This window comes from Aplidium turbinatum, chromosome 7 (assembly GCF_918807975.1).
Source record: "Aplidium turbinatum chromosome 7, kaAplTurb1.1, whole genome shotgun sequence".
NCBI classification, from domain to species: Eukaryota; Metazoa; Chordata; class Ascidiacea; order Aplousobranchia; family Polyclinidae; genus Aplidium; species Aplidium turbinatum.
Genome location: NC_137478.1, coordinates 19,531,087 through 19,546,137, shown reverse-complemented (window position 1 = coordinate 19,546,137; position 15,051 = coordinate 19,531,087). Strand labels below are relative to the sequence as shown.

Here is a 15,051-nt window from a genome sequence, read left to right as displayed (position 1 = left end):
ATAGAAGTGGTTAATTTTAGATGGTGAATGATTACTACTGATAAATGCAGCCATATAACGAAGTAGAAAATACTTACTAAATAGATACAGTAGAAATGTTGTTTAAAAACATTAAAAGTTGCATGGAAAGTAAAAGCTTTCCTGGAAAAATATACAAATAAACTACAAGGCATTTTTATAACATCAGATCAGCTAAATAAAGATTCAAAGAAGCATTATGCCTTTAATTATCAGCATGTATAGACTATATTCTATGAAAGTTTTAGCACTTTCAATGCACTTTCTTTTGAGCATCTGCGAGACTGCAACAGGGCATAGTTCTTTAAAAATACACTAGCCAATGTGAGACAATGTCATGAAAAAGCAATGTCGTTCAGATATGGACAGAAAGTTACAGGAAATAAATTTTCGACACATTTCACCAACAACACTTGTAAAAAAGATGTAACAAAATACACACCACTGTACAACACTATCCTTCGGACGTGTCAGACCACCTCGATTTAATTTATCAACATATGAACCAAATCTTTCATAATAGAAGTATGTGTCTTCTGCAATAGCACATCCATTCTTCAACTCAACATACCCAGCAATATAACCATTGCAATTAAAACCTCTTCTGAAACTTTCCCTTCCAAAGCACATAAGCTATCCAAAACTTCAAGCTCACTTTCTACAAGATCACGATTACAAGCGGCACAAGCATGACCTTCGGCAACATCAAACTTTAAATCTAATTGCAGTGAGAGCTTCGCGTGTTGAATTCTTACCTTTTCCAAACCTGACTGAGCAGTAATCTTCTTCTTCATCGTGTGTCACACGGCCGTAGCCCAGAGCATCACGCAGGCTCTTGCTCTATTGTTGAACTCGGCCAAATCCTGTGCAGAGCACCTTGCTTTTAGGTCAGGGCATGAAATAGGTAGTAATGAAATGAGCAGATAATGAAATAGGTACCTCCAGACCCTTGTCGAAGTTTACTGAAGCACTTTTCTAATGGGTCTGTTGTAAACCAGCCAAAGATTACAAAATCATTTCCACATGAAAGTAAATACTTTGCTAGATCTACAAAACCATGGCATATATGATACAAGAAGTTGGCAGTATCTGCCGTTAACTGACGAATTCTGACTGAGCCAGTTTTCTTAATTTTTTCTGCCATGCTTGCAACATCTAGCAAAAACTGTAGCCTTGGGTCATCGGGTGACCAAATCACTGCCCTAGTTGGATCGTTAAATCTCACATCAGTACCAAGTCTTCTGACATTAAGAATCTTCCATGATTTAATGAAAATTTTGATAAAATTTGCTGTACCTGCAACAGGAAGATGTTTCAGTTTCGGATGGGTTTGTAAAGCGGCGACAGTTTCATCACAAAATACCTGCAGACAGGTTGACACCTTTTGCCTCTCAATTGGTTTTGGAGAAACAGCCACATTTGTTAACTTCGAAAGCTTCAGTAGATGATTTGTTTCCATTTCATGTAACCGCTTTAGATCACTCCACTTTGCAACCTGACGCTTACCATCAAATTCAAATTCCAGCTCGCCACACTTTTCAGTGAGCCAGTTATTTCGAATACATTTCATAACATGAACATAATCATACAGCAAAAATGTTCCTTCATCTTTGAGCCATGGTTTCCCCTTAACCGTGTTAAGTTTCCTAAAACATTTTTGGTTGGTTTGATGCCCATCTGCAATAATTGCTAAAATGTTTCCACCAGACTGATTGATACATTGCAAAATAGGTTCACTTTGACTGATTAAAAAATCTGATGTCAAATTACTCACTGGTAGAACTTTTGCCAGGAACTCCGGACCACCAAACAAGCACTTTACCATCATCCCCAAAACAGTTTTTGCTAAGCATTCTGGATGATCTGCAGCTTTGCCGAATAGTGTGCCACCATGGTATGTGATCATAGATTTAATATATACTTCATCCCACAACAAAACACAGATACGCTGACGCGCAGGTAAACCATCTGAAACATTTTTTAAGAAAGCCAAATCAGTTATGTTATCCACTTTCGAAGTAATACGTGTCAGTGTACTAACACTCGGGAGCTTGTTATCTTCACGAAATCGGTTGTATAATGATCTTGACAATGCAAAATATTCAAATGCTCTAGTGACTGAATCTGGTGAATAAATAGCTTTCCCAACTTTCTCTTTTCCCATGGCACTCAGTTGCTCAAAAATGATTTGGGTTTTGTGATTTTGCTCTTTATGTTTTAAAAATCGAATAATTTCATGAAGAGTAGACCAACGATTGCAAGAAGTGACTCTGTTTGCTGAAAGTGTGTTAACTGTACATGAGGATCCACAGTGAAATGATTCATAGGTTAAATCACGTTTTATTTTTATTATGAAATGTGGTACACCTTGTGTCATTTTTTTTGACTGAATAATTTTACTTTCATCATCACTGTATACAAATAATTCTGAATCTTGTAACTTCTTCTCAACCTCATTCAGTGTGAGCATATCAGCCTTTTCAAACTCTGCAATCTCATCTGGCAAAACACTTCGAACACTGACAGAAGATTGTGTTGTTTTTCTGCATTTGGGAGGAGGTGTCGACAAACAGCTTCTTGGAATATTGGTAAAGACACCTGGGGGTTCACTGGGGCGCAGTTTTCCACGACAAGCAACCATCTTGCAATCATCCGGCCAATGTTTGCGACAAATCGCTGTGTGTTTCCTTACTACTAAATTTGAACGCGGTATCATGGCTATCCATTTCTTTCTGTCTTCCTCATCCTGTGGTAACTTATATATGGACACAACAATCCCAGTAGACTTCTAATTTGAATTGCAGTTTGATACGCAACACTTTAAAGGCATTTTTTAAAACAGAGGAATTATCTTTCATGCAAATTAATCAGATTAGTAAATCTAAATAATATCAAACCATGCATGTTAACTACTTTGTACTGACATGCAGATCATGAATTCTCAAGATGTATGTATTGCAAAAATCAAAACATCTCGAGAAATAAATCAAAGCATAACAAATAAAGATCCCCCATCATGCATGTATTAAATAAAGATGCTACAAAACTAAACAGTTGTTGAAACTGGGCAGTCAATCTATTAAAAATTGTTGTACTACCAGTATAGCCTATTGAAAGTTAGTATTTAAGTTAGTTAAGATTTGTTAGTTATCTATACAGTAAGTATTCCACACAAATTAATAACATTACATTCTACTATGATTAGCTTTGGTACCCTGGTATTTAAGAAAATAAATGTAATATCAGTGAAGTAATTTTTTGTGAATATTGATATCTTATGATATGTTATCTATAAGAAAATGGTGAGTGGACAGAAGACATGTAGCTGGCAAGCAAAAAAATACCGGTACAGGAAGATTTGTAATATAAAGTACAGGTAAACATTTAGTATCAACATTCAAAATTGACTGCAGCTGTTAAACTAACTTACCAGTAGTGAGTAACATTGCATACAACTGAACATATAAATGGAGATTTATTAAATAGGCCTACTCTATTTGCTGACTTTAATAAACCTGGAAGAAATACAATTTTCTGCCTACTTTACCCACAGGCCACAACATGCTTCAAGGAAACTGGGCAGAAACTTAAAGGAAACATAGATTGATAATGGCAGTTTGTTGTGAATTTTCTGTGTAACCAATGACTTCATGAACAGATAAAAGCTCCTTGAAAGGAAAACATAGTAGCTTATACCTAATTTTGTTAAACCAAGCTGCATAACTGTAACTGCTTCAGCTTTTCATAAAGTTTGTAAGTTGTAACTAAACTTCTACTTTCTGGCAAAGATACATAGTTAGTGAACAAGTTAAGGAAAATATAAAAAATAAGTTCAGTAAAACTAAAACCTTAGCATAAAGAATAGACTATAGTATAGATCAGGGCTTCCCAAACTGGTCGCGTGACAAACTTCAGGGGTCGCAGAGAGTGTGCCAATTTTACTCAAAGTACTGCATATTAACACTTCTGTGCAAGTTATTAACTGTAGCCGAACACGTTGAGAGTAACGCACCTAGTTTAAGCGTCTTTTAGCAAATTGGTGTGGTAAAACGGAATCGGAATTCAAGACCCTTTGTATTGTAATGTGAAGTAAGATGGCTTTCGAAAGTTGAAGCTAGAAAGGTTATTAGTGTTGAAAACTGAAGTCGTGATTTTTCTAACGAAAAAAAATGCAGACTTTGCCCATCATTTTCGCAATGACATCTGGTTCTTGAAATTAAGCTATTTATCAGATTTTCTTAAAAAAACTGAACGAACGTAATTTGTCCCTGAATAGAGAAAACATCTATGTTTTTACATTGAAATCTAAAATTAAAGCGTTCATGAACATATTTTAACGTCTGGAAACAAGAAGTTGAAAATGATTCATTTGAAATGTTCTCATTTAGCCTACTGAAAAGTTTTTGGTTAACAATGATGTGAAATCAAATGTTAAGCCTTTGATTATTAAACGTTTGTCTTTGTCAAATCTTTTGACAGTTTCATAAGTATTTTTTCCAGAATTAGACAATACCAAATTTTATTAAATCCAAAACCTAAACCTACCGAGCACTTCTCTCAGAAAGAAATTACTGATCTATCTTCTGACTTAAAGTTTAAGTTTTGTGGAAATTTATAAATTTTATGCAAACACCTTCACACTTTTTGTTTTTGGCTTAACGTTAGAGCGGAATATCTACCATGACCTGATTCAGCAGTAGGGCTAACCGCACTCCTGTCGTTTGTTTTGACGTATTTGTCTTGAAAATTTCCAGCAGAGTAAACTGAGGCAAATGCTGGGTAGGCTACTCGTTGAGTGGATCGTCTCACCAATGACGCAATTACTAAGACCAGTTAAAGACTCCCTCAACCCAGCAAACGTTGATCTAGAATAGTGAGAACAACTTGCTGGTGATAAGTCAATCTGGAAGAAAAGAACGAGGGAAGGCACGGAATTTTCGAGAAAAAACAGGATGCGAAAGGTTCAGAAAAAATAAAACATTAGAAAATAAGCTAACAACCACGTTCCCAACTTTCCATACAATGTGAATTTTGACCACGTCTTTTCCACTGTAGAGTAGGCCTCTAAAGCCACATCCGACTGGAAACAAAACCAATGCTTGGACACGAGCTGGAGCCTACGACGACAATTTGTGCGAGTCAGCGTGTTTAACTTTGATGAACAGACACCATCAAAACTAAGCAACATTGAAACCGCCTTGGGACCAGCATTAGCCAATTGAGCCACGGCTGGACTTGCTTTGTAGCAAAAACGGTCGCATCCACCACACTCATATCCATCTGAATAAATGTAGGCCTATTTGGTTCTTTGTTTTGTTTCCCGTAGGCTGCGTGTAAACTGTCAAGTAGCAGTCATTGAGTAGCCTACCGTCAGCTGGTTTTAAGTTTTCATTTGAAAACCTTTCCACCAATATCACAAATGTAGGCTATATTTCGCACTGTTTATCATTTTAACCATGAAGGGTCGCGAAAAGTTTTAGGAGATTAAAAGGGGTCGCGAGCAAAAAAGTTTGGGAAGCCCTGGTATAGATTGAACATCTTCCTCCCAACTGATTAAGTTTTAGAATAGGCCGTCAGTCAGTTTGAAGTACGCGTGATGACGTGGCCTCTACTAGAGGGCGCCATGCATTCGACCAACCATTATATTGGAAGGCATCAGAGATAATCCTAGATTCACCACCGGAAAGCCACCTTAAATCCATTGTCCTGCTACTTGGTGGTTTCCACACGTTTATGAATTTGCTAGGAGCGATTGGAACACTGATGGACGGCACAGGACTTCAGGACATTCTAGGGGTAGTTTACGGTGAAAATTCTGTAGCCCATATGCTAACAAGCAAAGCAGTTCAGAGAGCATTCCGTGGTCATCTTCTTGTAGACAAACGTCTTAGCCGAATGATGGTATCAGAGATGGAAGATGCTAGTCCCGAATTCGCAGCGATGGTTCAAGAGTCTGAAAGGATGTATATTGCACTATCAAACGGTGAGATGGCATTAGAAACTGTATTCATATCAGCGACCCTCAGTAAGATAAAAGAACAGCTGGAGAAAAGGAAGATAGAACTGGGTGCTAGATCCAAGACAAGTCAATTGTGACTGAGTTACCAAAGCATGGTAAAAGTTGCCAGGTCACTGATAAAGGCAGACCGAATAGGTTCTTGGCAGATGCACCTACGTGCTGTCAGTGACTGCATGCCGATATTTGCCGCAGCTGGGCATTACAACTACTTGAAATCAGCATACTTCTATATCCAACAGATGGGACAGCTTCACATTAACCACCCAGACGTATTCAGGAAGTTTGAAAAGGGTTTTCATGTTATCCGTCGTAGCAGCCAGTTCTGGGCAGGCCTCAGCTCAGATCTCGTCATCGAGACGACATTGATGAGGTCGTTGAAAACCACTGGGGGTATGACGCACGGAAGTGGAATGGATGAAAAGCAGAGAGCCCTTTGGACCATGTCCAGGTCCATAACATCAAAGTACAACATCGCTATGCAGGAGTTTACAAACTTGTCATTCACGACATCTGAACAGCACAAGGAGTCAACAAAGGCAAGGATGAAAAGGGACGCTGCTGACCTGGAGAAGATCAGTTCAAAACTTGTCGCATGTTCACCTTTCTTGCAAGATGCTTCGTTAAGGAACGTTGTCACTGGTGTTGTAGCCGATGATAGTGTGAACGTGCACGAATATGAGACTGTTGGACAAAAAAATCTTACAAAAAATGTCAGGACAACCTGCATTCGCACACTCATTCAGTAAAAAGGATAAAGCCAGGACCTTTGGGCAAAAATCTGCTATTAAGATCGCTCCTGATCGAACCATTGATACTGCACTTCTTTTTCAACGCTTCATGGTGGTCTTCCAAGCTGGACATCTATCACTGGAAGAAGTTATGTGTTACGAGCTTAGTCCTTTCCCTCCTGCTCTCTTTGAATCGAGACATGTATTCCGAAAAGCTGATAAGCCACAGTTAGCACACGCGATCTGTGATCACGCAAGTAATGCAATCCTACATTTTGTGCCACAAACGGAGTGCCACGTACTTGATGGCGGTTCACTCCTTCACCGCATACCATGTCAGCGTGGACAATGCTATGGTGAAATAGCACGGTCATATGCTGATTTCACCATCCGGTAATATGGATCCGGTACGACCATTGTGTTTGACGGCTATGAAGAAGGGCCGACCATTAAAGACAACATGCATCAAAGAAGAGGACGTAATCTTCATCCCGTTGTCAACTTTACAGCTGAGACTATGTTTACAGGCAAGCAGGAGGAGTTCCTTTCACAAGATACCAATAAACAAAATTTGATTTGAATGATAAGTGGTAAACTTCGGGAACAAAATTGCACGTGGTAAATGCATCTGGGATGCTGATGCAGAATTTGTGAAGGCCGCAGTGGAGACATCTTTTCTCCAGACAGCAACTCTGATTGGAGAAGATACCGATCTCCTTGTGTTAATTGTTTACTATGCACAAGAAGATAGTAAGGGCTTTAATAAGGGCCAATAAATTTTGCAAATTGTAAATCGCGCAAAATTTACTCGATTTACGTTTCTTTTAACTAATTTGTGGAAGCAATTTCAGAATGGCTTACTCTGTTGGGTTTTTGTGTAGCTGAGTTTTTGGTGCTCTCTAATTTTAGCCGCAGATTTTGCCTGTTCGTGTGTATAAGAGCTACCTTTAATAAGTTAATAGCTGTTTATCTGCTAATAAATTTCATGCAAATATTACCCTAAAAGTGTTTCCAGAAAGCGCTATAATCCATTATTTAAGTGTAATTTTGCAAAATTTTTCCGGGGGAGCATGCCCCCGGACCCCCTAGAATACGCGTGCCTTCGCCACGCTCTAACCCCCACCAGTTTCATTGTTTCCCCTTGCTCAAGCCACCAGGATACGCCACTGCACATCAAGTGGCGATGTCTTAAATCAAACACTTTGTCGTTCTCTTCAATTCAGCAAATATTTCCCCCCCCCCCAATTTTTTTTCCTGGCTACGCCACTGGCATCATCCATTTGGCTTCGAAGAAGCTCGGTCTTTATCCCGGAACGTCAGGATCGCCCAGTTGTCTGCAGCGACTTCTCCGTCTTTCTCTATGGTTGGCATCTTCAATTTTCAGATTTCTTTTGTTCATGTCATCTTTCACGGTGTCATCTTACGTTTCATCTCTCGCCTTTTGTTTTTGATTGTTCCTGTCACTACCTTTTTTCAGACTCACTTTGTCAAATTGTTCTCATCCATTCGTTCAAGATGTGCATTGTGCAACCCATCTCAGAGGATGACCAGTGACCACGCAAGTATGTATAATTCAATGTTCTCAACATCAGTCTACTTTAAATAATAGGAGATGTTCTACTGGTGCAAATTGAGCTCAACTATCACAAGATGTATACAGTGACAATTTGCTTTTATTCCGACGTTTCGTCAATCAGACACGACTGACTTCTTCAGGGGCTAGACCAGGTAGTGACTACCTGTCTAGCATGGCAAAACACAGGACCATGTTGTTGAAACCAACTAAACACGCAAAATGAAAATTTCTCACCACATCATTTTTATTTTTGTCGAGAAGTGTCTTGCCACATATCATACAAACCATCCTCATTTCCGTCGTTTGCATTCTTTCAATATCTGCCCTCTTTATTACCCAGAATTCACTTCCATAACACATCACGCTTCTTACACACGCCTTGTACAACCTTGCTTTCAATATGCGAAAAAGCATTCTGCCAAAAAATGTACCTGACATTTTAAACTTTTCTAACCAGCACATATTCTTGCCGTCTTTGCTCTGCTGGTGCAATTACCTTTTTTTAACATATCTCCAAGATAGTACCTAGCGGAATTCCGTAACCACTTCTATCTCATCGCTTCCCAATTTCACATGCTTTCGTACGTTTTATCAGCTACAATACCTTCACATCTTCTGCATTGAAAACGCATAAAGGCTAAATATCATGTCCGTGGTGCTACACGATGGCCTGAAGCCAGCCTGAGTTTCAGGAAAAATCTTTTCGGATATCAGATTGAGGTGATTGTTCAAGATACGTGCTAAGATCTTTTGCCAACAATTGCTAACAGAGAAATCCCACGATAGTTTCCACGGTCTGATCGATCACCTTTGCGTTTGTACATGGTGACGATGTTAGTATCTGTTCCATCTGATTTCAAAATTTCATTTGTCCAGATTTTTATTAACAGTTGATAGAGGTCATGTTGGATTAAACTGCCACCTAGTTTGTAAATCTCTGCTGGGATTCCGTCAGGGCCCGCTGCTTTGTTGTTTTTCATGGCCATAATAGCAGTTTTGACCTCTCCGAGAGATGGTGTCTGAGAAAGAGAGTCTCTTTGTGTCGTGTTGGGAATGATGTCAATCACACATTTGTAAATAACAACTGTATGGTTGAGAAGCTCCCCAAATGTTTTTTCCATCGAGATCCTATTTCAGCTTCACTCTTAGTAGCGTTTCTCCATCCTTACTTCTCTCATCGCATTAAAAAAGCCACGTGTGTTATAGGCATCAGCCAGCTGTTACGTTTCATGAGCTTTCTTTTTCCACTACTGATTCTTGAGAGTGCGAGTAGTTCTTTGGACTTCAGCCTTAATTTTTTTGTATAACTCACGCTTTATATCAGATTGAGAGTCATTCTGGAGCGTGATAAAGGTTTACCGCTTTCTATCGATTAGTTTCCTGAGAACTTTATCGCTCTCATCGAAACAATGTTGGTGGTTCTTTTTCTTATGACCAATAGTTTCTGTACATGTGTCAAGAATAGCCACTAACGTGATTCCAGCAATCTTCAACAGAGTCAGAAATTGATTTTTCCTGAACGAGTCTGAAGGCACTGTGGAAAAGCCTCACGTGAGTTCATGTCCCGAAGAGCTTCAATATTGTATTTTTGTGGAACTTTTGCTTAATCATGATGTATTAACCCTATCTGTAGCAAGACGGGGCTTTATGAGGACGCCCCACTCTAGAAGTGAAATATTTCTCAGAAAGAAATATGCTAGAAATGTGAAATTTCTTGACCTTTAGTTTTTGTTCTTATAGTCAAAACTTCGTGTACCGGTCACTCCTCACCATTCAATCATGCCCAGGAGTGTCGCCGCCCTACTGACGGCTATGTATGGGCGGGCAGCGAATTTTTTTTCCCACGAACTTTCTGTCTCATTTGCATATGGTTGGTTGGTTTTTAATCTTTATCCTCGGACTGACAAAGCCTTGATAGGTTATTCCTGGTAGTTTCGCATACTTGTAGAGGCTCTTGACGCAGGGCCGGTTACCGAGATTGGCAAAGTGAAGTTTTCCGATTGTTGAAGTGTTATTGCCGGGCAATTATTCCATTCACTAGGTGCCGCTAAATGGAGAGCAGTCTTGAAATGCGTTGCTCAAGCGCACACCCCGAGCAGTGCCGGTCTTAGGGTATTTCGGGCCCTGTGCAGAATATGCTTTGCGGGCCCCAATGACAATGATCCAATTCAGTAGCGTAGATAGATATTTTGAAAGGGAAAAGGTGGGTGGTTTGACGGTCAGCGGGTGAAGCCTAGCGGTGTGTTCGCCGAAGGCGACACCTAGCGGTGGAGGGTCTGGGGGGTCTCCCCCAGAAAATTTTGAAAAATTACTTTGAATTTGGGGTATTCTGAGTAATCTTTGATCTGGCCATTGCAACACCAGCTGCGTCATTTACTCCTCTGTATCCTTTTTCTGTTGCCGCTACAATATCTAATTTAGGAATTGACTTGGGCGAAATGGCAAAATTGAGACCTTTTTTCAACACTTTGATTTGATGTTTAGTGAGTTCTTTCTGGCTTAGATTTTTCACCCATCGGTTTGTCAATGATGATGTATCATTTCTTTCTGAGAGCTGTGTTTGTCGTAAAGCAGCTAACTTTTTTTCATGAATTTTCTTTGTTTTATTGTTTGAAGAATGTTGCGTTTTAGTGGAGTAATGCAGTAAATCTTGGACATGGCCTGACTTTAGCTTGCTCTTCAAAAAGTCATAAAGTTGATTATAAAATGATTTTTTCTTCTTAATTTGAAAGTGACATTCCGTTATGCGCAATTTTAAAAATTCAAAACCGTGTTTAGACGCTAATCGAAAACCACGAGATGTGCGAATAGGGGGAGAAAACTGTAGACTTTTAGGAAGAATTCTTTCTCTCAAACAGCAATGATTAAACTTGAGATGCTGATATAATTTGCTAATCTTCAAATTTTCATTCACAAGTTTCCTCGCTTTTCTTAACACGTCCTTGCCATATTCTTTTCTGATAATGCTGAAAATTGAATGAGGCTGTTCACCAGGCATTAAATTAAATGATATGAGATGTTCTACTGGTGCAAATTAAGCTAAACTATCACAAGATGTATACAGTAACAATCTGCTTTTATTCCGACGTTTCGTCAATCAGACACGACTGACTTCTTCAGGGGGCTAGACCAGGTAGTGACTACCTGTCTAGCATGGCAAAACACAGGACATATTGCTGAAAACAACTAAACATGCAAAATGAAAATTCAACTTCTGGACAAAAACTTATCGCGCGCAAAGTTTGAAATAAGTTAGAAAAAAGGGGGACTTAATTGCGATCAACAAGAAACTTAAATAACAACAAGATAGGAGAGTGAACGGCATGAGTCATGAATCGAGTTTTGTACGCACTACTGCACAGTTTTACAATCAGCATGAAACCAATTTGAAAAAACGTCAAATCAGCACTTACAATAGTTTTTTGTAGATAGCGGGAAAAGAGATGCCATCATTGCGATTCATTACATGAGGCTTTTGATTGATGAACCAACTTTCAGAAAACATTCGCTTTTTATAATCACTTTCAACTTTTAGAATTTTAGAATTGCTCCAAGTTATTTTATGATCTGAAGTTATGGCATGCATGCAAGGAGCGGAATGTTCAGGGCGTTGATATTTGAAAGCTCTTTTGTGTTCATTAATGCGAGATTTGAGATCTCGTTTTGTTTGGCCAACATAAATTAAATTGCAATCATCACAAGAAACTTGGTACACTAAACCTGAGATTTCGCTTTGATTCAAGGGGTCTTTTAAAGATGGCAAAAAATTACTTATTGTCAAGAAAGGTTTCAAAGCGACTTTTACACCAATTTCATTTAAGATACGCCGAATTTTTTCAGAAACTCCCTTAACATAAGGTAAAGAAGCAAAAGACTTATACTGGGTAGATGGGGGTACTAAACTTTTAGGTTGTCGTTGGCAAGCATGCTTTCTTGGAAATCCATTGAGGCGCAAAGTATTGTGTAATGCTTTGTTCTGTCGTGAACGTTCATGCGGATCTGCGACATGTGTGTCAATGCGGTCATACAAAGTTTTAGCTACAGTAAGTTTTTGATGTTTAAAAATTCGCGTGCGGGCATGCTAATCAGCGCTCACTACAGCTTACACAAAAAAACTTCATTTATGAAAAACAAAATACTTAGAAGATTTTGAATGTAATGTTGGCAAATGTGCTTGGTCTATGCCTACCGTACTGGTATCATTACAACTATATGTACACTATACAGTTGTCATTGTTTCTTTTCACAGCTGGTACAATCACACAGTACGCTACATGCAGTAATTAGGTAAATATCCAAGAGATGCACATAGAATAAATGGTTTTGGACAGTGATTTTCTACAGGTCTTAGAATGTCCTGTTGTATTCTAAAACCAGGGTTAAAGTTACATTTTAAAAAAAATCCGATTACCCCCCCCCCCCTCTCATACTTGTGGCAATATCAAGATAACCATTTTCACGCAAAATATTGATAGCTGTGTCATGCAACTGCAATAACTGCATAGTTTTTATGGTAACAAACCTTAATAAATGTAATTTAAAAAAATGCTGCTGGAATTATTGATGAACTGTTAGGCTCATGTATTGTAGTAGCCTACGTATAGCTTATCTAAACAGTTTCAAGATAATTAAATTTAGGCTAGTTACTTTACATTATTTTGCAATTTAATTGACCACCGACTCCTATACTAACTACTACACTGTTCAATAACCAGACTAGTTAAACTTTAGAAACTTTTTGCCTACTAGGCTTGAGTCAACTGAAAACTGTTGCAATCCTTCATTATATAGATCAGTCTAGTTTTAGCCCACAAGATGCAATGAAACCGCAAAAAGGCTTTTAAAGTACCTAAAAAGTTATAATATTCTATTGTCTTTTTCCATTCACAAAAGATGGGCGGTTTGAATTGTAGCCTATCAAATACAAATTTCCAATGCATTGTACGCAATCACCTGCCTCGTTCTTTTTTCAAGTTACGTTACCTCACAATATTACTCAGAGTTATATTATCAACCAAAAATCCACATTTAGGGGAGATGTGTCACCAACGGGTCATTTTTCACATATTTGTTATTTTCTGTCCATACAAAGGCCATGCGTCCTCCTTTTTTGGCATAACCGTAGGTCACATACCCTGGTATATTCAGCCAAAAAATGTTCTTAATGTTCCAACTACTAACTGCCGAAAATTAACTTTTAAATGATAATAAAAAGTGCCCCGTTGGTCAAACCCCTATACGACCAACGGACCACTGCTATTCAACCAACGGGTCACTTCTACTTGGCAAAAAGCTGATGCACTGGAGCTTATTTTGGACTATTTAATACACGAACAACATACAAACAACACAACAACATAAGCAATAAGCACTAGAAATATGCTTTTATTATGAAATTTCATTTCCTATTTTCATATTCAATTCAATTTCATAATATGAGATTCAAGTGTTTTTGGTGTTTATTTTACTCCTTTTAAATCTCATATTTTTCTAAAGTTGCAGAAAACTTTAAGATATCAGACAGGCGTTTTGTAGATGCCACGGGTGTTGGTGCAGTAGTTTTCTCACTATCCATTGATTCATTCTTTAACATAACGAGCCAACGTTGTTCGTGGTATATCATATTTTTTCGCCGACTTTCAAACAAAAATGTTTTGTTTCAAACCATCTTCGACAGCTTTGTTGAGATTTTCCGAACTAAACAACCCTGTTTTATTGCTAGTGGTTTTTATTTCTGACATCTTTAGTTTGAATACAAAAAGGAAGACATTGTCGAACAATTAGCTAGTGACCCAATGGTCAAACAAGTAGGTGGTCCGTTGGTCAGATACATGATAGTTTTTGGATTTCATGGCCTGGTTTAATGATGGATAAAATTTAAACATTTAACTCATTGCAATTTCATTAATCAATGAATAAGAAATCAGCAAACAAAAAATAGTCTTGAAAAAATAAACCGATGGGTGAAAAAAATTTCAGAAGAAAAATGTTCAAAATTTACTTTCTACCTTGTAAACCATACTTTCCTTCATAACAATACGAAAAAAAATCACAGGTCCCCGCAAAGAAGATTTCCAAAACCAAAAAGGTTAATCTCAATACCACAATAACATTTTTCGTGCTTCCAGCTTTTATTTTAAGAAATAGAAGGGTGGTCCGTTGGTCGTACCCTGTCCGTTGGTGGAACATCTCCCCTACTAGGGTCTATTTATTCAGTAGTGACTTCACTAGACCAAATGATTGTAAATTATAGCTGAATAAACTACAAATAAATATTGATAATCATTTTTTTATTGCAGGAGGTGGTCTAAATATTGGCATCGTAATGATGATCATCATTTTCACAATTCTTAGTTTGATCCTGATACTTGGCGTGGCTGCTTCCCCTCGAAGGAAAATACGGTAAGAAAAGACAGTATCCGTAGTTTAGGTTATCATATATAAGATATATATATAAACATATAGGCTGCTAACACCCACTTTGCTACCCCCAGTCATGTTTTTAATATTCTTTGTAGCGTAGGCTACTTCTTCTTCATCGTGTGTCACACGGCCGTAGCCCAGAGCATCACGCAAGCTCTTGCTCTATCGTTGAACTCGGTCAAATCCTGTGCAGAGCACCTTGCTTTTAGGTCAGGGCATTCGAGTAGATGTTGCATCGTTTGCTCCTGTCTGCATTTGCAGCTTGTGCTCCCCATGGAATACCCCCA

General features: G+C 38.4%; 1 protein-coding gene across 1 annotated transcript in view; it reads left to right on the top strand.

Annotated features, from left to right (window-relative positions):
• LOC145774084 (sushi, von Willebrand factor type A, EGF and pentraxin domain-containing protein 1-like) overlaps positions 1 to 15,051 on the top strand; it is a 78,280-nt gene that overhangs the window by 54,518 nt on the left and 8,711 nt on the right. The window contains exon 13 of the mRNA XM_082585232.1: positions 14,641 to 14,743. Coding sequence (XP_082441358.1) covers positions 14,641 to 14,743 — 103 coding nt within the window. The remainder of the gene's footprint in view (positions 1 to 14,640; positions 14,744 to 15,051) is intronic.